A 22,870-nucleotide genomic window follows, 5' to 3' on the forward strand; every position below is an offset into this window, starting at 1 on the left:
GTCAGTCACTTCAAACACTGAACCTCTAATTGCACACATGATCTTCATCAACAATAAATAAGAATTTTCCACCCGATTTATGCCCTCTTAAGGTCTCCCCATGCATACACAGATGAATGGTATGTTTAAAATGCATACAGAAGATTACAACTTGGAAATCAGAATTTTCATTTCAGTGTGACTTTAATGATCAGTTTGTTCACTCTTCATAAGAAATTGGCTATAAGCCTGATTCCCATTACCGATTTTTGATACCCGATCGTGTGTCTTCATTTTGTTTTGTTTTTTGTGTGTGTTTTTTAAAGGACAACCAATCAGGGCCTAAAATAGGGTCTACATAATTGGTTATAAAGGTATTATTGAAGAATATTGTGAACAACTGGGAAATATCTGTGAAGTTGAGAAATTGTTATCCAAAAACAGCAAAAACAAAACCTGGATTTAATCATGTAGGTCTCAGGTAATCTTGTGTAAAAGTAGATGAAAGTGGACATTCAAGTACAATGTGAAAAAAGCATCCTTCTGATCCTTTTCTGCATTATGAACCCCACGAAAAAGATGTTGCGCTCTTCAACAGCACACATTTTTCAGATTTTAACAGTGAAATTTGAGCTTTTGGAAAAGCATGAGGAAAAAAGTAATTTAATGGGAAATGTACATAATCAGGAGTAATTTGCAAAAAATAAAAAAATAAATAAAAAAATCTATTACAATTATATATAATAAAGTATAAGAACTGTCATTGCATAAAAAATCTGGCTAGGATTTAAAGAAAATCTGGGCCTAAATTTTGAAATTGGGATAGAAATTGGGGCCTCAAATCGGTAATGGGGACAGACCTTAAACATTATTTAAACAGCTATCCATGAGATCAAATATAATGGACACAAAAGACAGAACGAAAGAAAAACATAAACAAAAACACCAAAGGGGACCCAAAACTGTATTTCCTCCAGTTAAATTTCAAAGTCTGTCCATCACTGTCATACAGAGGTGCAGCTTTACTGGCATTACCATCTGATGAAATATGAAAATTTTAACTCTGTTGACTGTTTGTGGCCAGTGGCATGTCTCTCTAGTTGTTGGAAGATTGTATAGTAATGAAAGCAGTCCTTGTTTTCAGTTTCAAAATAGATGTTTAACTTAAAAATCTGCATCTTTGGCTGCAACATGAAGATAACGTTGCTAATGAGGGCAATTCATAACAACATCTTAATTATGAAGGCAAGATGACCAAAATGGTGGACATGTAGGTGAATTGTTGCAGATGCCACTTGTATGTGAAGATTTATTAAAACACACTGCATTCATTGATTCTTTATCTATGTCTACTTTGTTCTCCTGAAGGTTATGTAGGATTGCAGCATGTCCCCATTAGGTATAAAGGTGAGTCGACAGTCCATCGCAAGACTAACCACGACAGACAGCCATTGTCAATCACACCTACAGGTAATTTAAAGTCTCCAGTTAATCTGCCTGAGGAAAACAGGAACACCAGGTGAAAACCCACAAAAACATGGAGAACAAAGGCAAACTCCACACAGAATGGCCTTCATCAGAATTACAATACCAGGTGTGTTATCCACTGTGCCAGCATGCCACATGACTATACAGTCAATGGTAAAGACATAAAACAAGTCTTCAGCCTGTTATTTTGCTGAACTGTGAATTACATTACACAGAACAGAGCTTTGAAAGCATTTATGATCAGAATGAGGTCACTGTCTGTGGTGCAGACGTTGATCAGCTTAATGGAGGTTTAATTCTATCTTGGAAAAATTAAATAAATGAAACAACTCAAGTCTTGTATCCAAACAAATCCAGAGGATCCTAAGCTTCTGAGGCACTGAAATGTTTTAATCACCAAATCTTGATATTTGGCATCTCATCAATTCATTCTAAACTGTGGTAAAGTGCAGTAGCAGCTTTGACTGCAGCAGGAACATCCATAATCCTTACCCTATTGCCTTCCCCCATGTCACTGTTCTACAAATTGATTTGGGGTCAGTGGATTTTACTTAGGAGGAGAGGAGACAGAGGTCTGGTCAGAGAGAAAAATAAAAGGAACATAAAGTTGCCTATCACAGTCTACCACAGCTTAGAACAAACAACTTGGGCTTGACTGGGAAAGGTCGGACTGGACTAGGTTAGACTGGGAGAATACTCAGAACTTACCAGGGCAGTTGTGATAGGATACATTCTGTGTTCTTGGTCCTATTCTGGGTGGGCATGGACCTTGAGAAGCAAAGAGATCGAGCTACAAACATTCTTGTTTGAAACCATTTTAAAGGGGTCATATTATCCACCTGGTCAGCAAGCTGTTATAGGCTACCAGGTATTTCAAAATACAAAATAAAATCTTTTAACATAAATACACCACAAACACTGAGGTGATGCATCCAAAACACAACCCATTCTTTTGTCTCTAAAGCCAGCCTCCCACTGCAGATTTGTGACAGATGACTGGCTATGTTTCTGGTGCAAAAAGCCCAATCAGGGCCTCACCTGCTAACACTAATAAGTGTTAGCAGGTGGTGATGATGTCATTTTGAGCTGTCGGGAAAATTTTGAACACATTCCAAAAATTATTGATGTGGGGACACATCGTGATCCAAAAACAGTGGATAGCTGGATGTAATTTGTCCAGATATGGGGTAATATTTAGCAAATGTTGGGGTATATGAGTGAAGCAACCATGCATGGAGAGCGCTTCATCTCTCTCCGCTGTTGCAATCATACTGGTTCCAGACCGCACGCACAGTCAGTGTCCCTTGAAATAAGTATTTTTTGCCTGGATGTGGATTTGGCCGCTCTGGTATGTTGATGCCAGTATACAGTGTAAGCTAAAAATAAAATATAGATTATGTTTTTTTTGTTGTTGTGTTTTTTTGTTTTTTTTTAGACTGAGCGATTTGAGATTTAATTGCAGCTGGGTCTCCTCTGACTATAATATAGATAAATAATCCCATGAAAAGCATGCTGCATTCTTCAGCAGAAGGTAGTTTTCAGGTGATAACATTTTAGCTTTGTGGAAAAGTCTTGATACAACCACGGACTGTACAGGGTAATGTTGTGTGCATTCCCTGAAGCGCTTGTATCTTGGGCTGCATTCAAATTTGTTTGTATTCTGCGCTAACCTGCTGAAATACAGCTATAGACTACTTTTGTTACAAATCTGGCCAGATTTCTTAATTTTTGTAATCACGAAGGCAATACATGCCAAAATCTGCAGTGGGAGGCCGCCTTAAGAACATTTTCATACCTTAAAGACAAAACAAGTTCTACACCAATTTCTGGTAATAGTATTATTTTTGTATTACAACCAGCAACAATGACTTCATATGCAGTATGTAAGACAAGTTCCAGTTTGCCAAATCAACAACCAGAAAGTGCAGAAATAATCCAGTGAACCCAGCGAGAAAATAAGGTCAGTGACAACAGCTTAGTCTGCCCCAACCGCCTGCATTAGACCCAGAACTAAAGTCACTATTTCATATTTTAAACAAACCAAGCAAATTGGTACAACTTGATAAGAGTCAAGATGCCATGGCCTGGGACAGTTTTCACACATGTTGGAGCAAATTGAAAAGTCTGCTCCAACTAGGGCAGATGCAAAATCACCCTGAGAATCTACCCGTGTATCTGCCTGTTGCTTTAAATCAGGTGTCTCGAACCCTGCTTCTGGAGAGCACCTGCCCTGCATGTTTTCTAACTTTTCCTGTTCCACTCACAGGGCCAATCAAGAGCTGGAAAACACCAATTTTTACAACATCAGGTGTGACTTGAGGAGGTAGATGTGTGAAAACATGCAGGGCAGGTGCTCTCCAGGAGCAGGGTTGGAAACCCCTGCTTTAAATAAATAGGATTTGCTGCTCAAGATGGCCAGTTTCCTTTCAGAGAGGTGGTGTCTCTCCAAGTCTCTCCCACAGATAGTCTTTGCATATCCCAGAGTGCAGACTGATTTAGTAGGCATGTGTCTAGCAGGTGTCCAGATATGGACATCTGTGAAAATACATTACTATAGTTTAAAACAAGCTGTCTCAGGTCAAAATGTTGGTTGTGGCAGGTGAGGCATTGACATATGGACATATCATTGTGGTAGATTCATAATGTTCAATATGAAACACCAATCACCATTTGACAAAATATGACCCCTTTAAATGAAATTAGGACCTACATGGAATTTTGCACTGTAGAGACTTTGCCAGGTGGTAAAAGTCCTTGGCCAAAGTTTTAGGCTTAATATAAGGTAAAAGACAGCTTTAATAGCATGTTACCATGAGTGCACATTGAGGCCAGTCCTACCATTTAGGTTTGTGGCAGCACAGCGGGGCATCGGCTCAATACCCTATTGAACTACAAAGAAAGCAAAATACGACTACATACTCAAAAGGCTGGATCCAAGTACTACTATCATTTATTCAAATATGAATTAGAGACTGGGAAAGTTAACATTTGAGGTGTTATGACTTTCACTGTCAAATCGTATGTTGTGATTCAATGCTAAGAGGAACAGACCGAACAAGTGTACCAGCATTGCACAGTGTAGATGTGACACACTGAATCAATCTTCTGTTGTTTTACAATTAACATGTATCTAAACAGTACACAGTAATACTTGAATACATAATCGCTGCCAAACACTTTCCATGAGTCCCGTCCTAATTATTCCACTTCCACCTGCTTAGCAATTCTGGTAATTCATCTAAATCTTTGTCATTAATCAGTTTGTAAAGGTTACATGGGAGAACTTCTTCCACAGATTGCAAATGAACATGGCAGCTTAAAGGACAAAGGGGAATTTTAATGCAAAGGGCAATCTAAAGATTGTTTGGAAGCTGAATGGCAATGAATATTTTAGAACCCAAGGAGCAGACAAAATGTTAACACTATCTCTTTTGATGAATTATTACCTTGTTGTGGTGTCTTTCTGTTCTGTTACATAATGAAACATCTGTTAACATATTTCTACACCTGTTGTATGGATGCATATTAAGACATCAAGGTGAGCTGTGTTTATCTGTCAGACTTCTTCTTACAAATATGAGGAATGAAAGTGGAAGTCAGCAAAACTTCCTCTACCCTCTATGCATACCGCTACTTCCTGCCTACACTCGACGATCCGCAGGAAACACGATGAGGACATCAATAATAAAAGCCGTACAGAAGAAAACCAAATGGTTTTTATCGGTCAGTTTTCACAAAACGTTCACAGGGTGACACAGATGGAACACAAGACGGAAGAAAAGGGGGTGCTAGATGGCAGACAAAATAGTGGAGAAAAGTCTATACATCCAGGGAGACACTCCAATGGATTATGGTATAAGAAAGACAAGAGAAAGTGAGGAAATGATTGTGTGCACACAGATCAGGGAGAACTTTCAGTTCATGACATGGGATGACACTTACTGTAAGGGACACACTCATACTGGACCTCCAGGTACTTGTAGGTCCCAGGGCAGGGGTCAGGGAAGACATCTGATCCTGTGATGACAATGCACTGAGTCCGATTGTTGCATCTGTCAAAGAGAGAGAGAAAACAACAATGATTGTCGTGCAAAGGAAATATTCCACACTGTTTTGCATATAAGACCATGTTTTTCCTTTGGAAATACACACATCTCCAAAAAATAGAGTCATCTTATATTCAGGGTCTAGGATTGTATATGGTGCAAAATACCCATGAAATGAGTGTGCCCTCTAAGAGTTAAGCAACCTCTAGATAGCTTACAGTGGCAGAGAGACACAGTGTTTGTCCTGAAATCAGCGGCTCAAAAGTCAGGAAAGATGTGATGAAAAGAAATGATGAAAAGTTATGACTGCAATAGCATCACCATAGAAGCGGCCCAGAAATATGTTGTTACAGGAGGAAATGGTAAAAGATGGTGAGTGCAAAAAGAATGTCTTAAAAATGCTAACTGTTAGCAATGCTTACCGTTATCCTAAAAGTGGAAGTGTGTCAGTACATGGTTGAAAAAATAAATGACAGACTGTCCGTAAAATATGCCTTTATTGGCATTAATTTCAAACAACAGGATTTTCTTAAAAAAAAAAAAAAGATTATGTTATCTTAGGGCCTCTTCACACATAGTATGAATTTGGTCGACTTGCGCATGAAGTGCGCATGACGCAGGAATAGTATGCAAAATGTGTAAAATCGTAGCTGCCTCTAATGCCTCGTACACCCGTTGCTACAACTATTTGTGCACACCAGCGGCTGAAAGAAAGAGTGTGCATTGTGAAAGCCCATCGATCCTTCTTGTGGCAGGTGTTGGCCAAATTCCAGGTGACACACATGAACATCTAACAGTGCTCATTTGGCACTTAGAAAATGGATGGCCATTCGCACTATTATCACAAAAACAGTCAACAGACGATCACTGTCGAGCTGGATGTGAAATTTGTCTAAGTGCCCCATGACTGTGGAGTTGCAAAAAGCCACACACATGGTGCATGTGTCTCGCACGTGTGCGCGTGTCGCACTCTCCCACCTCCACTCCCTGCTCCCTCCAACACATCTGACGTGCCGGGGTGGGGGGCACACTTGCATAAAATGCTTATATGTATGTACAGATCTGATCACATGGGGACTGGACAGCAAGGTCTGATCACACATAGCACAGCGAGATGCCTGTCAGCTAATCACAGCACACTGACAGCTGGATGACAGTTCAGTGCACATTACAAACATAGAAACCACTGCCAGGACAGTTATATAAATAATTACAACAATAACTATATACGCAATTACAAAACAAATAATGAAAATGAATGACAACATAACACAGAGAGTGACACGTTGGTTTGGGCGCTGAAGGGACAGGGGGGCGTGTCCGCCCACAGCTGCAGCTGTAAAGATCTCTGCTCCTGGACGTCCTAGCTTGAGAAAACATTCCGTGTTTGGAAGGACATGAACTTACAACATTCCTCCATGAGGCAAGTGTCTCTGCCTGCTGTCCTCACGTGGAAATACATAAAACATCTTTCACCTTTGCACTGGGCTGCAACAGCCAGACACAGTGCACCTCCTTCATGTCCTTGTTGATTTCAGGCATTTTTCCGCACTGATTACAGGCCAGTGATGGTAGCACAGTGGTAAAGTTTCCCTTTGGTAATCAGAGCTTACAGGTTTGAATCCCGTGTGTGGCATTTTTTTTTTAAACCAGGGTTATTTAACTGCGGGGTTATGAATTGTGTCCCATTTTATGTATTACTTATATCAACCTAGTGATATTTACTAATTATACAGCTGGTTTTTATTTTATTGTTCTCCACATCAGCAGCATGATGTGGTGCAGCTGCTCGCACTGTGTTCCTGCGTGCACAAAACCTTTGCAGCATGTTTTTTTTTTTTCACAGCAGCTGCTGCTCGCACTGTGTTTCCCCATGCATGAACCGTCGCAGCGACATGGTGCATGCCTGCCCATCGGCATGATGCTTTCATGGTTTGCTCATACGAACTGTTCCGCTGTGAGTTGCCCTGAGTTCTACTTATTCGTATTATGTGTGTACGCGTGAAGGGGCCCTTAAGAAAGTCTTTTTCTAAAATTGTGTCTCAAAAAACTGTGGAGTGGGGCAAGGGATTGTCTTATATTCAGGGTCATCTTACATTTGGAATAATACTCAACATCAATGTGTGCAAGGGAAGTGCAAAAATGCTAACTGTTGTATTTCATCAAAACTTTCCTGAAGTACAATAGCAATATAAATGCAACAAAGTTTTTTTTTCCACAATTTATGATAAAACCTTAAAATATAAAACAAAAACATTCATAGTCACAGAAAGTCAAGGTGAATTATTACCACCTAATGACATTTAGTCTGCAATAGACTCATGTCCATTTCCACTTCAGCTGTTCAGATATTCTCAGTTATGTACTGTGGTGTAAAAGAGTTCTTTTTGTTTGCAGTACGATTCCACGTCTTTTTCAAATGCTTTGATATTATGTCTCAATGTCTATAGACCAATGAAAGAAACCAAATATAGACTGTGGCAATTTTGCTGCGATAATGAAAAAAATATGTCGAGTACACCCCTAGGCAACACCATAAAACACTGTTGATTTTCTGAATGAATCGGAGGGTTTTTATGTGTTTCTGTCGCCTCTTCTTTTACTTCCGTGCTACTCTTGTTCAAATCAAATAACAGTTAGTGAAGGTAAGACCGTGTCATATATATATTTGAGCAGGACTCTATGCATAAAATAACACTGAACGCAGGTGCAACCTTGCTGACCCTGGACTACTGTTATTTTTGGAACTTATGTAATGAAGGACCTTATGATATCAACCCCACCTCCCATCTCTCTCTCACTCACTCACTCACTCACTCACTCACTCACTCACTCACTCACTCACTCACTCACTCACTCACTCACTCACTCACTCACTCACTCACTCACTCACTCACTCACTCACACAGACTTGCTGCCTTTTGATTTCCTTTTCTTCCATTTCCTCTTGATCTTTATGAAAGGAGTCTTTGGATACAAATTGAAGATGCAAACCTAGCATGCACTCAAAATACTGCAAGAAGTCTCATTTATACAACCCCTGGCAAAAATTATGGAATCACCGGCCTCGGAGGATGTTCATTCAGTTGTTTAATTTTGTAGAACAAAAGCAGATCACAGACATGACACAAAACTAAAGTCATTTCAAATGGCAACTTTCTGGCTTTAAGAAACACTACAAGAAATCAAGAAAAACAAATTGTGGCAGTCAGTAACGGTTACTTTTTTAGACCATGCAGAGGGAAAAAAATATGGACTCCTGCAAAGCTGATCTGGCAACAGCAATCAGAGAAAGTTGGAGCCAGATTGATGAAGAGTACTGTTTGTCACTCATTAAGTCCATGCCTCAGAGACTGCAAGCTGTTATAAAAGCCAGAGGTGGTGCAACAAAATACTAGTGATGTGTTGGAGCGTTCTTTTGTTTTTCATGATTCCATAATTTTTTCCTCAGAATTGAGTGATTCCATATTTTTTTTCCCTCTGCTTGGTCTAAAAAAGCAACCGTTACTGACTGCCACAATTTTTTTTCCTGATTTCTTATAGTGTTTCTTAAAGCCAGAAAGTTACCATTTGAAATGACTTTGAGTTTTGTGTCATGTCTGTGATCTGCTTTTTTTCTACAAAATTAAACAACTGAATGAACATCCTCCGAGGCCGGTGATTCCATAATTTTTGCCAGGGGTTGTATATTAAAAGTGAAGTGGCCTCTGTGTACATGTATGTATGCAGCATGTGTGTACCTTCGAACACGGACAAACAGGGGAGAGTTAACATTTGCCGTTGAGTATGCTTATGTATTTTGGGTCAAGGATCAACACGGCCAAAACAGAACTGATGTTGTTATAGGACTAACATTTTTGGAGAAATTATGGCTATTATGTCATAACAGTGAACAATGGATGTTGATAGTTACATTTTGGACTCACACGTCATTCCAAATCATTACAGAAACTTTGCAAAATGTCAGCTACCTATTTTATAAACACTACCCAATCTAGAGCCTGTGGATCCCCACAGGCAAAATGCCATATACTAATTTATATTACACTAAAAGTTATGTGATTTGTGTTGGAATTTTCCATTTTAAGTAATAAGGTGTAGGCTTATGTAGGATTGAGAACATACATAAAACTAATTCCATTTGGCTTTCCCCTTTTCCTCAGGGTCACCACAACAAATCTGCTATGTACCCACATGACTAATCTGTTTTGCATCAGAGCCCCTTTCCTGATGCAACTCCACATGTACATGGAGAATGAGCAACAACGGGCCCGATCTGTATAATTATTAAAAAAATCCCAAGAGGAAGCCAGGTGACACTTGGTCTGTGAAGAAAATTTGACTATAAACCAATGTTAAAAATTATTTATTTGATTTCTTTCTTTTTTTTAACCAGCTCTTTGAGGGTGAGTGGCTCTATATTAGAAATCAGATGTCCTAAATGAAGCAGTGGCATACTCTTGTCACTTGGGGAACTGCCGGTGACCGCCTTTTTGCTCTACTGAAATCATCATAATGATATCAATACCTTTAGCATACCAAGGGGACATACAACTCTATTAGCGATGTGAGGAGCCAAATCAATATCTCTGTTCTGCTGATTTAGCAAGGACCAGACATAATATTTGTTTCATCTTATGACAGACCAATGTGCACATATAAATGTGGATCATTGGAAAATGTATTAGTGAATTTGCTTTTGGCTTTTACTCTTGTATTAGGGCTGCTGAGGTAATTGCTACTCTGTTCAAATACTGGTGATATAAGGTAGCACATTGTTGAAGTGGTTAAAAATACACGAAAGTGCACATTAATTTTGATTTCAGTTTAAATCCCTTGCAGGTTTTCAACCACAATGGTGTGGTGAAGTAGTCTCAGAAAGGATTGTTATAATTCAACCATGAACAATCCATCTTATCCATTTAGCCGATCAGTGGGAAAAGCATAACATTCAATACATGGAAACAGGACCTAGGATGTGAAAGAAAATATGCATCCAAAAAAAACCAAATCAGGATACACAAGCTCCATTGTCCTTGATGGCCATTAGACCTAAAAAAACAACAACATACAATCAAGCTAATCTCAATCTACATACAGACAGATGGACAGAAAGACGCAAAGTCTTTGCAATACCCGTTGGCCATATTTGATAGCCTTGGGTAAAAATATAAAGAGAATCTGTTAATAAAATGTAAAAATGTGCTATAAATGTGCAACAATAATCAGTAAAAAGGTGTGAATATGTTTTTTTTTCATGAAAAACCCCAAACACCAGATGCATCCAAATACAAATCAAAACAGTACTTAAAAAAAGTTATATAGGATTCAGTTCTTATCATTATACTTTATGAAAGTAAAAAGACAGAAGTGAAAAAGATTTGCAGCACTGAAGTGGAGAGAAGCTGTGCGCATTAAGAGCGGAGCGACTCTAACAAACTGCAATTGAATAATTTGTCTCGACAAGAGTACAAAGCCTGTTAGATATGTTCCAGCTCTGAAGAAAATCGCCTACAATGTGGAGAGATAAAACCAAGTGCGGATAAAAGGGAAAGTATCTGAAAATCTGGCAGCCTGATTAGGCCACAAAAAAATCTGAAGGAAAATGGGTACAGCAGGTGGGAATATGTGCAATTCTCTTGGTGTTTTCATGCCGAGCTCCTCTGTGGTTCTGTTAAAACACCAGAACACTGACTCCAAACTACTGCCATGTGCAAAATGAAACAGCCAGCAGGCACCAGAATTTATTTTAATGTGCAAACCCATGGCAGATAAGCAATGCAGAGCTCGTTCCTCTGACAGTTTAATTTTGTGTGACACAAATACATTTCCAAGTTTCTATATTTATTCTTACATCTTTCCTTTAAAGTTACAGTGTATAGACTTTAGAGGCATTTATAAGCACAAATGGAATATGTCTTTAATAACCATATATTCATTAGTATGTAACAACCAACAACAATTAATCAATGAGTTTTCATGAACTTAGAATGAGTCTATCCTATCTACATAGGAGGGGGTTGCCTCATGGAGGCAGCTATGTTCTACTGCCATGCCCATACAGTAGTCCAACAAATGACATACTAAAGGCACCTTGACACTTGCAGGAATTTTGGCTCTACACTGCTGCGCAATTCATCGTGCCAATGTATGCCATTAGATGGTATGCACCTTGATACTTGCACAAAACTGATCTCCGCACTAGCATGGAATCTTGCGTGCCAATGAAAACTGTAAACTGTGTGCGCAATAACATGGAGTGACAGACACAGTTTGCAAATACGTTGGGCAATGTTCATGGCTAGTTCCTGCAAGTGGCACGAAAATTTATGTGTGCCAGAAATTTTTAACATTTCACAATTTTCTTTGCACGCTGGAATGCAGCCGTGCACAGTTCACGGACAGTTTATGGCGAGTTTATTCAATGGCATGCTAAATTATGTGCCAGTGCAGTGATAAAGTTTGTGCAAGTGTCAAGGCACCTCAACTCTGTCTCTTGGATTTTGAAGTGTGGCCAGAAGATTGAAGAACAAAGAAGAGGGATAACTGGTTGCGCCCCTATACTGTATAAAGGCCCTGTCCCACTGGGGAGAGGATCAATTGCGCATGAATTGAGTAAACAAATTACGGGCGTTTGTTGTCGTCCGTAAAAAAAAATGGCCAAAAATGACAAATGTCCCAGTATGAATTACAGATATATTAATAATATATAGTGAATATATGATGAACAATCACAGTTATATAACACATGTAGTGAGGAAACTGATCCGACACATTGAGATTATCACAGCAGCATTACGGGTGTATTATGAATGCATCGCGCACATGTTGCCCGTGCATGGCATCTGCATTGTGGTCATAAAATAAGCGCACTTGGGCCATCGGCATCACTATTCACACCAACAATACAGCCTCTGGAGCAATTGCTGGACTTGGACAAGTTGATCACAGAGGTAATGTTCATGTTGTCATGCAAGGGTTAACTGTTCATGAGTTTGGGGAGCGGGAGGGGGGAAGCCGCTCGGGTGTGAACGGTGTTTTTTTTTTTTTTTTTTTTTTTTTTAGAGTGCCACAGAAAACAGACTTCAGCATGAGTTGTGGCTAAACAGCAACTCTTCCTTTTGTTGGGGTTAATTAAAAGTCCTGGAGGAGAACCGATTGCAGCAGCTACGTCTTTGTGGGTTTACACAACCGGACTGGCACTGACTGGCAGGTATGTCGCTTTCTGCCACGTATAGTACTTTGGGTTTACGTGACGTGTTTGTTATGCATTCACAGATTGTCCGCAAATCAGCTGCAAAGCAGATGTAATAAAAACGCTTTATTCTTGGCCAATTTGTATGCATTCGCTACAGTGTCTTTTAGTTTGTGATGTGGACATGATGGGCACGCAATATATCTGTTTTACACACTGTCCCGGTCCACTGCCAAGCCACAAATCCCCGTCAGTTGTGGATATCAGCGGTTAACGGCAGATATACAGCGCATAGAGTGAGTATGTATTTTGTATGAATTGAGTATATATGGAGTATGTAAGGCGGATGTTATGTGCATCCAGATTTTTGAGCAGCTCAAAAATCCTGGCTGCAGACATACGTGCCTCTGCGGATGATCACGGACGTGTTCGGATGACGGCCATGTCATGTTACACGGATATTGCGGATGTTTGGCGAACATGGGCCAATATTGTGCGCAATCCATATGCAAATCCTCCTAAACGCCAGTGGGACAGGGCCCTAAGTTTGAAAACCAAAATTTTTGTGAAATGGAGAATTTTACATATTGCTCATCAGAAGAAAAAGCAAGTGAGCATGAATTGTTGTCAACAAAGAAGCAAAAATGTGAAGGGAAAGAAAATCATGAGCAGCGACTGCATAATGCAATCTCACCACTAGATGACACTAAATCCTACACACTGTACCTTTAAATGTGATATCACCCAATTGTGACAAAAATGTGTGAGTTATAGCTGGTGAACATTTTAAGTTATTTTGGGGCTGCATGAGTAAGAAACATGACAATGGCATAAACAAACATGAGTACAAAAACCAGGATCAGTGTTTCACTGCAGATTTACAGTGTCACAAATTCATATCTGTCACTGTGACAGTTTTATTTCCAGATAAGCGTCTCTCTGTTTGGTGAGTTATTTTCGTCTTGCTCTGCCATGATAGGCACATCTCTCAAAAAGCTATAAGACAGCTAATGCAAGAAGCTGAGAGGATAATAAATATTCAACACACCCTCCAATTAATGTGCTACTTCAGCAAGCCCTTGTGTGCAAAATGCTTTTGTGAACCAAAATAACAGGTGCATCTAAACGCTGTTGGTTGTTCTTGCACTTTGAATATAACGCCTTTACCACTTGATTCCCCCAGTCACAGTTTTATAATGTTGTGTGTGCACCAAGGTTTTGTTCCATCATACATCTGGTCTGAGATCCCAAAGGCAGCATTTCAGAGGGGTGGTGGCCAAGCAAGTGGTTAGTGCACATGGAACGTTCCCAGTTCAACCCCACCCCTGCCGCATTTCTCCATGTAAACTGGAGTTGTGTCAGGAAGGACATTCGGAGTAAAACAATTCAGCATGGAGATCCACCTCAGATCTGCTGTGGTGAAGTCAAGTGAAAACAAGGGAGCACCCGAAGGGATTTACTTTTACTTACTTTACTTTTGTTTCAGTAGAACAGTACTTGTTTACATATTGATTCGGTGTTTTCCATGATTTTTGTCTTTGACTATATATGAGCAGTTTGCGCAGTTAAAAGTTTTTGTTTTTTTTGCATGACCTAATCATATTGATGTTATTTCCTACTGTATTGTAACATAGTGTTCAAACTAGGGTTTGGCCGTTGGACAGTTCCATCATTCTTTGCCAGTGACTGACATCATGATATGGCAACCCAGTCTCATGGCATGTCGTGATTCAGGAGCATGGAATATACGTTAATCTACTGGTTTGTGATATTGTGATGAAAACAGGGTTCGATTTTAGTCGTTACCCGGGAACCCGTGGCACCCTACGTTGGGGGCGGGCACACAACTCTTTAGACTTGCATTCCCGACTGGAATCCACCTTTTTTATTTCATAACTGTACAGAAATCTATCAAATTTGGACAAAATGTGCGCAGAATTTGACTTTCTGAGACCGACACATACACAAAACGTCATCAAAAAATGTTCTTCTCCTCTGTTTGTAATGCCGCGTTTTATTATACACAGATCAAATGGAGCGTTTTTGAGGGAAGAGCGAACAGCAGCCAGCGGAGAGTTTTTTATATTTCTCTACATGCGCATGTGAGCAAATCATCCATGAAGATTATTTTATTTATTAACTACACAGATGTATAATAAAAGCAAATGGTGACTGGTTTATAAACACAATTATGACAGAGTTTTTGAGGGAAGAGCGAACAGCAGCCAGCGGAGAGTTTTTTTTATTTTTTATTTCTCTACGTGCGCGCGCAAGCAAATCATCCGTGAAGATTATTTTATTTATTAACTACACAGATGTATAATAAAAGCAAATGGTGACTGGTTTATAAACACAATTATGACAGAGTTTTTGAGGGAAGAGCTGCCTTAGATTCTGAGCTTAATTCTGATTCTGAGGAAGAACACCTTGAAGTGCTGCAGAGAATGGCAGATGACCATGATGACTGCTAATAGATTTTCTGTAATCACAACAAGTGTAATCAACACTCATGGCAGCCATGATTGTTAATGGGCTGGATGTTTAATAAAACATCGGCAGCTGAGATGACCCCATGCCAATCTGCCTGTGCATATTGGCATGGGGTCATCTCAGCTTCTGACAAGGTTAGAAAATTTTGAAATTTCAGAAAATATTACTCCAAAAACACAAAAATTCCCTTCCATAATTTCATCCTGTCTGATGAAGGGCGAGGCCCGAAACGTCACCTTTGGTGTGTTATTAAAGGCTTGTTTGGGAGCTAACTGGCTGTGAGGATCTCTTTCGTTTTTTGTTCTTCCATAATTTCACCCCAAATCTGCCCCAGATATCACCAGAATGCACAATTTGCATCCTTTTATATCAAAATTTTGTGGGGGGCATGCCCCCAGACCCCCCTAGTTGCTTTGCCGCTATGCTGCGTAGCGGTAGGTTTGGTACCGAACTTTTCTGAGGGGCACCAAACTTTTCAGATTTTGGTGCCCTTAAGGCACACAACTATTTATTCTAAAAGGCAAACCCTGGATGAAAAGCGCCTCATTTTCGTCATGGCAGCAAAAATTCATTCTCATTCATTCCATGATGGCTGCACAAAATTAAAAGTGAAGCGAGGGGGTCGATGTGGTTATGGTTAGGGTTGGGGGAAGGAGTAGGGTTAGTAACAGTGAGTTAAAAAAAAACCCTGTCACGATAATTTGACTCATTTCGTGATGGAGCATGAAAAAAAAACATGAGACTGGGCTGGATATGGAGCTGTCATTGTGATGCCACACCCCTCTACCCTGCCATACACACACTAATTCCATTGTGTGCTATAAAGCAAATGTATATTTACTTGTTCACCGAGGATATATAGTTTATGAAGCATCAGCCAGAGAGTACACAAATGAAGGATGGCAGGCTTTATTTCTATGTGAAATGGTTGAGATGAGTGGTCATTAGGAGAGAGGTGCGGTGCATCTTCAATGCTCTTACTGAGGGAAGGAGGTTGTTTACCAGAATCTCACAATACATGACCCCATCCATCCTCTGTTCAATACAGTGCAGTCGTCCTTGTTGTGAAAGTGTAGTGACACAGACCCACAACAGGGGGCGCAAATGAACGGTCAATAGATGAGCCAAAAGTAACAATTTAATGTTGTGAAATGTGCACAACGAATATACAGACAATCTCAGAATATGATTACAGTCAAATTACAAAGGTGACGTGTGGGCAGGCTCGAGGATAGAAGACGTCTGTCCTGAGAAGAGCCGGAACCACACGATTTCCGCCACCACCGAACCTGGTGAATACTGGAGCCGCCAAGTCCCGAATTCCCAGGTGATCACCGTCCCCGACTGTCGGATCTGGTACTACTGGCGAGAACAAAGACAGTCAAGTGTGGGTGTGTGTACACCCAGTAACAACAACGGTGGGAATGCCACCTCCACCTCTCACTCAATATGTGATGAGTACCGCAGTGATTCCTCAGGGGAAAAGAGTGCCGTCCTGCACTCACTCAGCTTCCACAGAAAGAGGAACTGGTACTCCTGCAAACACTCACAATATACAGATATATTGTAACACAAAACGGCTGAGGATATTACCTTCAATGAAGTACGATATCTCGGCGATGAGGTGGAGATGACGTCTGGGTTTTATGGAGTGAGATGATGAAGAATGAGTGAAAACTGTCAGGCAGTAATGAGTAACAGCTGTCACTCCCGGCTGTGTCCATGGCGGCAGTGCCCTCTCGCAGTCCCGCAAGACGTCGTTAACCAAGGCTTGGAACGTCGCGGGGGCGTTGGTGAGGCCGAACGGCATGACCAGGTACTCAAAGTGACCTAACGGGGTGTTAAATGCCGTCTTCCATTCGTCTCCCTTCCAGATCCGAACCAGGTGATACGCATTTCTAAGATCCAGCTTAGTAAAGATTTTGGCTCCATGCAGGGGGGTGAACACGGAATCCAACAATGGCAACGGGTATCGTTTGCGAACCGTAATCTCATTCAGCCCCCCATAATCAATGCATGGACGGAGTCCGCCATCTTTCTTGCCCACAAAGAAGAAACCTGCCCCCATCGGGGAGGTGGAGTTCCGGATCAGCCCGGCAGCTAATGAGTCCTGGATGTAGGTCTCCATTGATTCGCGCTCAGGTCGTGAGAGGTTGTACAGCCTGCTGGACGGGAACTCAGCGGCTGGAACCAAATCAATGGCACAATCGTACGGACGGTGCGGGGGAAGGGTGAGTGCCAGATCCTTGCTGAAGACGTCAGCAAGATCGTGGTACTCAACTGGCACTGCCGTCAGATTGGGAGGGACTTTGACCTCCTCCTTAGCCTGTAAACCGGGAGGAACCGAGGATCCTAAACACACCCGATGGCAGGTTTCGCTCCACTGAACCACCACCCCAGACGGCCAATCAATCTGGGGATTGTGCTTCAACATCCATGGGATGCCCAAAATCACGCGGGAGGTAGAAGGAGTTACAAAAAACTCAATCTCCTCCCGATGGTTTCCAGACACCACCAGAGTTACTGGTTGTGTCTTGTGTGTGAGTAAAGGGAGGAGGGTGCCATCTAGTGCCCGCACCTGCAATGGTGAAGGAAGCGCCACCAGAGGGAGCCCTACCTCCCTTGCCCATCTGCTGTCTAGCAGATTCCCTTCTGACCCCGTGTCCACCAGTGCTGGGGCTTGAAGGGTTAAATCCCTGCTCAGGATTGTGACTGGGAGTCGTGTGGCAATCTGTGTGTATCTCACTTGAATGTTTTGACCCCCCCTTAGCCCAGTCTCTAAGGGCGAGTGTTGTCGTTTTGGCCGTTTGGGGCAGTTTTTCTGTATGTGCTCCTTTGAGCTGCAGAGAAAACACTCCCCGCGGATCAGCCTCCTCATTTTGGCCCTGTGTGTTTCCCTAACAATGTCAGCAGGGGGAGCTGTTGCCCCACAAAGCGCTGCGGCTGTGGAGCGTGGGGAGGGCGGCCCCTTTTCGAACCTGGAAGGGAGAGGGGCGGCGCGAATCCGGTCACGTCCTTCGCCTCGCTCCCGACGGCGTTCCTCCAACCGATTGTCTAACCGTATAACGAGATCGATAAACCCATCTAAATCCCGCGGTTCCTCCTTAGCTACCAGCTGCGACAGTCCGTTTATGAAGGCGGCGCGGAGCGCAACGTTATTCCAGCCGGACCTCGCAGCCGCGATGCGGAAGTTGACTGCATAAGCGGCTGCGCTCTCGCGTCCCTGTCTCATTGAGAGCAGCACAGTTGAAGTGGTCTCTCCTCTGTTAGGGTGATCAAACACTGTTCTGAACTCCCCCACAAACCCAGTGTATGCTGATAACAACCGTGAGTTCTGTTCCCAGAGCGCCGTAGCCCAGGCACGTGCTTTACCCCGAAGCAGAGCAATCACATAAGCTATTTTGCTAGCATCTGACGCGTACATGACAGGACGTTGTGCGAAGACGAGCGAACACTGCATAAGAAAGTCCGCGCACGTCTCCACACAACCTCCGTACGGCTCAGGAGGGCTTATGTATGCTTCAGGGGATGGTGGGAGGGGTTGTTGAACCACCACTGGAACGTTCATATCCTGCACAGGGTCGACAGGAGGACGAGCTGCAGCAGCGCCCTGAGCGCTCGCCGCCATCTGTGCGGTGAGAGCCTCCACCCTGCGGTTCAGGAGAATGTTTTGCTCGGTCATTTGATCCAACCGAGCCGTAAAGGCGGTGAGAATGTGCTGCAGCTCACCAATCACGCCTCCTGCAGACGCCTGCGCTCCCTGCTCTCCCATTGGTCGTTCAACAGCTGGGTGACGCCCCTCGGAGTCCATGACGCTGGCCGAGATATCCTGTTGTGAAAGTGTAGTGACACGGACCCACAACAGGGGGCGCAAATGAATGGTCAATAGATGAGCCAAAAAGTAAGAACTTAATGTTGTGAAATGTGCACAACGAATATACAGACAATCTCAGAATATGATTACAGTCAAATTACAAAGGTGACGTGTGGGCAGGCTCAAGGATAGAAGACGTCTGTCCTGAGAAGAGCCGGAACCACACAATTTCCACCACCACCGAACCTGGTGAATACTGGAGCCGCCAAGTCCCGAATTCCCAGGTGATCACCGTCCCTGACTGTCGGATCTGGTACTGCTGGCGAGAACAAAGACAGTCAAGTGTGGGTGTGTGTACACCCAGTAACAACAACGGTGGGAATGCCACCTCCACCTCTCACTCAATATGTGATGAGTACCGCAGTGATTCCTCAGGGGAAAAGAGTGCCGTCCTGCACTCACTCAGCTTCCACAGAAAGAGGAACCGGTACTCCTGCAAACACTCACAATATACAGATATATTGTAACACAAAACGGCTGAGGATATTACCTTCAATGAAGTACGATATCTCGGCGATGAGGTGGAGATGACGTCTGGGTTTTATGGAGTGAGATGATGAAGAATGAGTGACAGCTGTCACTCCCGGCTGTGTCCGTGGCGGCAGCGCCCTCTCGTGCCTGAAGCCCGCACTTCAGGCAGGGCGCCCTCTGGTGGTGGGCCAGCAGTACCTCCTCTTCTGGCGGCCCACACAACAGTCCTGTCCCCTTTGCAGAAGAGCACCCCTGAGTATGATGTTTCCACCCCCATGCTTCACGGTTGGGATGGTTTTCTTGGGGTTGTTCTCATCCTCTAAACATGGTAAGTGGAGTTGATTCCAAAAAGCTCTATTCTGGTCTCATCTGACCACATGACCTTCTCCCATGCCTCCTCTGGATCATCCAGATGGTCACTGGTGAACTTCAAACGGGCCTGGACATGTGCTGGCTTGAGCAGGGGGACCTTGCTGCCCTGTAGGATTTTAAACCAAGGCAGCATCATGTGTTACTAATGTAATCTTTGTGACTGTGGTCCCAGCTCTCTTCAGGCCATTGACCAGGTCCTCCGGTGTAGTTCTGAGCTTTCTTAGAATCATCCTTACCCCACAAAGTGACATCTTGCATGGAATCCCAGACCAAGGGAGATTGACAGTCATCTTGTGTTTCTTCCACTTTCTAATAAATAATCATAACAGTTGTTGTCTTCTACCAAGCTGCTTGCCTGTTGTCCCGTAGTCCATCCCAGCCTTATGCAGGTCTACAGTTTTGTCCCTGGTGTCCTTAGACAGCTCTTTGGTCTTGGCTATGGTGGACAGGTTGGAGTGTGATTGACTGAGTGTGTGAACAGGTGTCTTTTATACAGGTAACAAGTTCAAACAGGTGCAATTAATACAGATAAAGAGTGCATAATAAGAGGGCTTCTTAAAGAAAAAATTAACAGGTCTGTGTGAGCCAGACTTCTTGCTGGTTGGTAGGTGTTCAAATACTTAATTTGCAGCAGTAACATACAAATAAAATATTAAAAAAATCATACATTGTGATTTCCAGATTTATTTTTTAGATTATGTCTCTCACAGTGGACATGCACCTAAGATGAAAATTTCAGACCCCTCCATGATTTCTAAGTGGGAGAACTTGCAAAATTGCAGGGTGTTCAAATAATTATTTTCCTCACTGTATATCCATTTACCATTTAATGTTATGCTAACCCTAATGAATGTTTCTGAGCGCTAAATGCAAAATGTGAACATTAAAAGCAAAATGTGTGTTGTGCATGTACATCGAAATTTATAGAGAGATGCACAAAATATTGTGCTTAACCTTTAGCATGATATTATATGAAACGTGTGATGAGAATACCCTGTCTAGAAGTGGCATCTGTCAAAAATAGCCTCTGCACACATCAGAACAGTGTGTTGCAGCTTGCAACCATATACAGAACATAAACTCAGTCCAAAACATAACAAGCAGAGCCTGTATTTAAATGACAAAAAGCAACAGCAGTGTTTGAAGCAAATAATGAAATGATGTAATAATCCCTCTTCACCCTCTTGTTCTACTGCTATCATTCAGCAGAATATATTACAATAAATGAAGGAAAGAGAACAGATGTTTGTTTGTTGGGATTAATAAAAGCCGTTATCACGAATTTATTATATGCATTGTTATGACACAGGGCTGTATGAGTACACAGCATAGCGCTATCTGTGTGTGTGTTGATGTGTGTTTTGTGAGGTCTCAATGGGCAGTTCGCTTTATTAATGACCTTTACGTGTAATAAGAAATGAGAAAATCACCATACTTCTATATGTGGTTATAGAGCAGAACTACTCATTCGAATAAAAGCATTCGCTTCACGCAGGATCCGTTTGTGTTGGTGGGAAATATTTCAGACTCTGCTGTGTTTCCATATATTATATGGTCACTTTGATGATTCTATCCCTATTGCACATGCATAAGCATATCATGCAAGAGCAATATAAACTGTGGAGCTTTAACAGATTCCAGTGAGACTGGCGAAATGACTGCCTGGTTTATATTCGGCACATAAAACAGAATGATATTAAAAATAAAATCCATGACACTAATGACACATAGACCTGCCATCGCTTCTCCGGAAAATGCATCAAAAAAATAAAGCATAATCACTTGAGGGGGGGTCAGATTTCCTTTGAAACAATTTTGAAATAAGTGCTGATGTGTTTTATGAAATAGTGCCCTAATTTTAGAGCAGGGCCGTCCTGATCCACAGGACTTTCTGAATCTGAATTTGTCCCTTCTGTGAAACCTCAGGCATCTCCTGAGACCAATTGTGAAAGCTCCAATGATTTCTTCTGTGTATCGTCTTAGTCTCGAGTTTGAAGGAGAGCATGTAATTGAAATTCCTCCCATAAAAAGGTCAGGATTTGGGCCTGCCAGGGCACAGGTCTCAAAGTGCACACTAATTAAATACCTGTAAAATATGATATCTGTCACTATCTTTTGATAGTCTGAGGCAATACAGTAATTAATCATGTACATAATGAATATTAAGCCAAAGGAAGCCTTCTCCACTTCCCTCATGAGTGATACTTTCTGCTTCTATAAATACGTTAGAGTGCTCATCCAGACTGTAAGTAGGAGTCATAAAATATTTCATCTGAGTAATGCCACAGAAAGAATAATTCGTCAAGCAAAATATAAACTTACTCTAAAATGCTTCACCTTCATGCAATACTGGAGAATGAAAACAGGATTTATTTTTCTTCTTCTTGAGAACACAATTGGTGATGTCTTCATTCTGCTAAAGAAAGCGCACTGAATTCACTATGTAGTAAGTCATTTATTTTTTGAGTCACTCCATTTTAATACTTGAACATTTGTGAAAGGGATTTAGGAAAGAAAATTGCAAAACAAGACTAAAGATTGGTAGATTGGTAAACAGTTTGTGCAGAAATTCTTTGGTTATGCAAACCGATTGTTCCAGCAGCTGTCCGAGTGGCTGGTCTCAGACGATCTTGGAGGTGAACATGCTGGATGTGGAGGTCCTGGGCTGGTGTGGTTACACGTGGTCTGCGGTTGTGAGTCTGGTTGGATGTACTGCCAAATTCTCTGAAACGCCTTTGGAGACGGCTTATGGTAGAGAAATGAACATTCAATACACGAGCAACAGCTCTGGTTGACATTCCTGCTGTCAGCATGCCAACTGCACGCTCCCTCAAATCTTGCAACATCTGTGGCATTGTGCTGTGTGATAAAACTGCACCTTTCAGAGTGGCCTTTTATTGTGGGCAGTCTAAGGCACACCTGTGCACTAATCATGGTGTCTAATCAGCATCTTGA

At 41.9% G+C, this 22,870-nt stretch overlaps 1 protein-coding gene across 1 annotated transcript in view; it reads right to left on the reverse strand.

The window, feature by feature from the left end:
• adgrl2a (adhesion G protein-coupled receptor L2a) overlaps positions 1-22,870 on the reverse strand; it is a 323,047-nt gene that overhangs the window by 159,126 nt on the left and 141,051 nt on the right. The window contains 1 exon segment of the mRNA XM_034179941.1: positions 5,410-5,519. Coding sequence (XP_034035832.1) covers positions 5,410-5,519 — 110 coding nt within the window.

The sequence above is a fragment of the Thalassophryne amazonica genome, chromosome 10 (genome assembly GCF_902500255.1).
Source record: "Thalassophryne amazonica chromosome 10, fThaAma1.1, whole genome shotgun sequence".
Classification (NCBI taxonomy): domain Eukaryota; kingdom Metazoa; phylum Chordata; class Actinopteri; order Batrachoidiformes; family Batrachoididae; genus Thalassophryne; species Thalassophryne amazonica.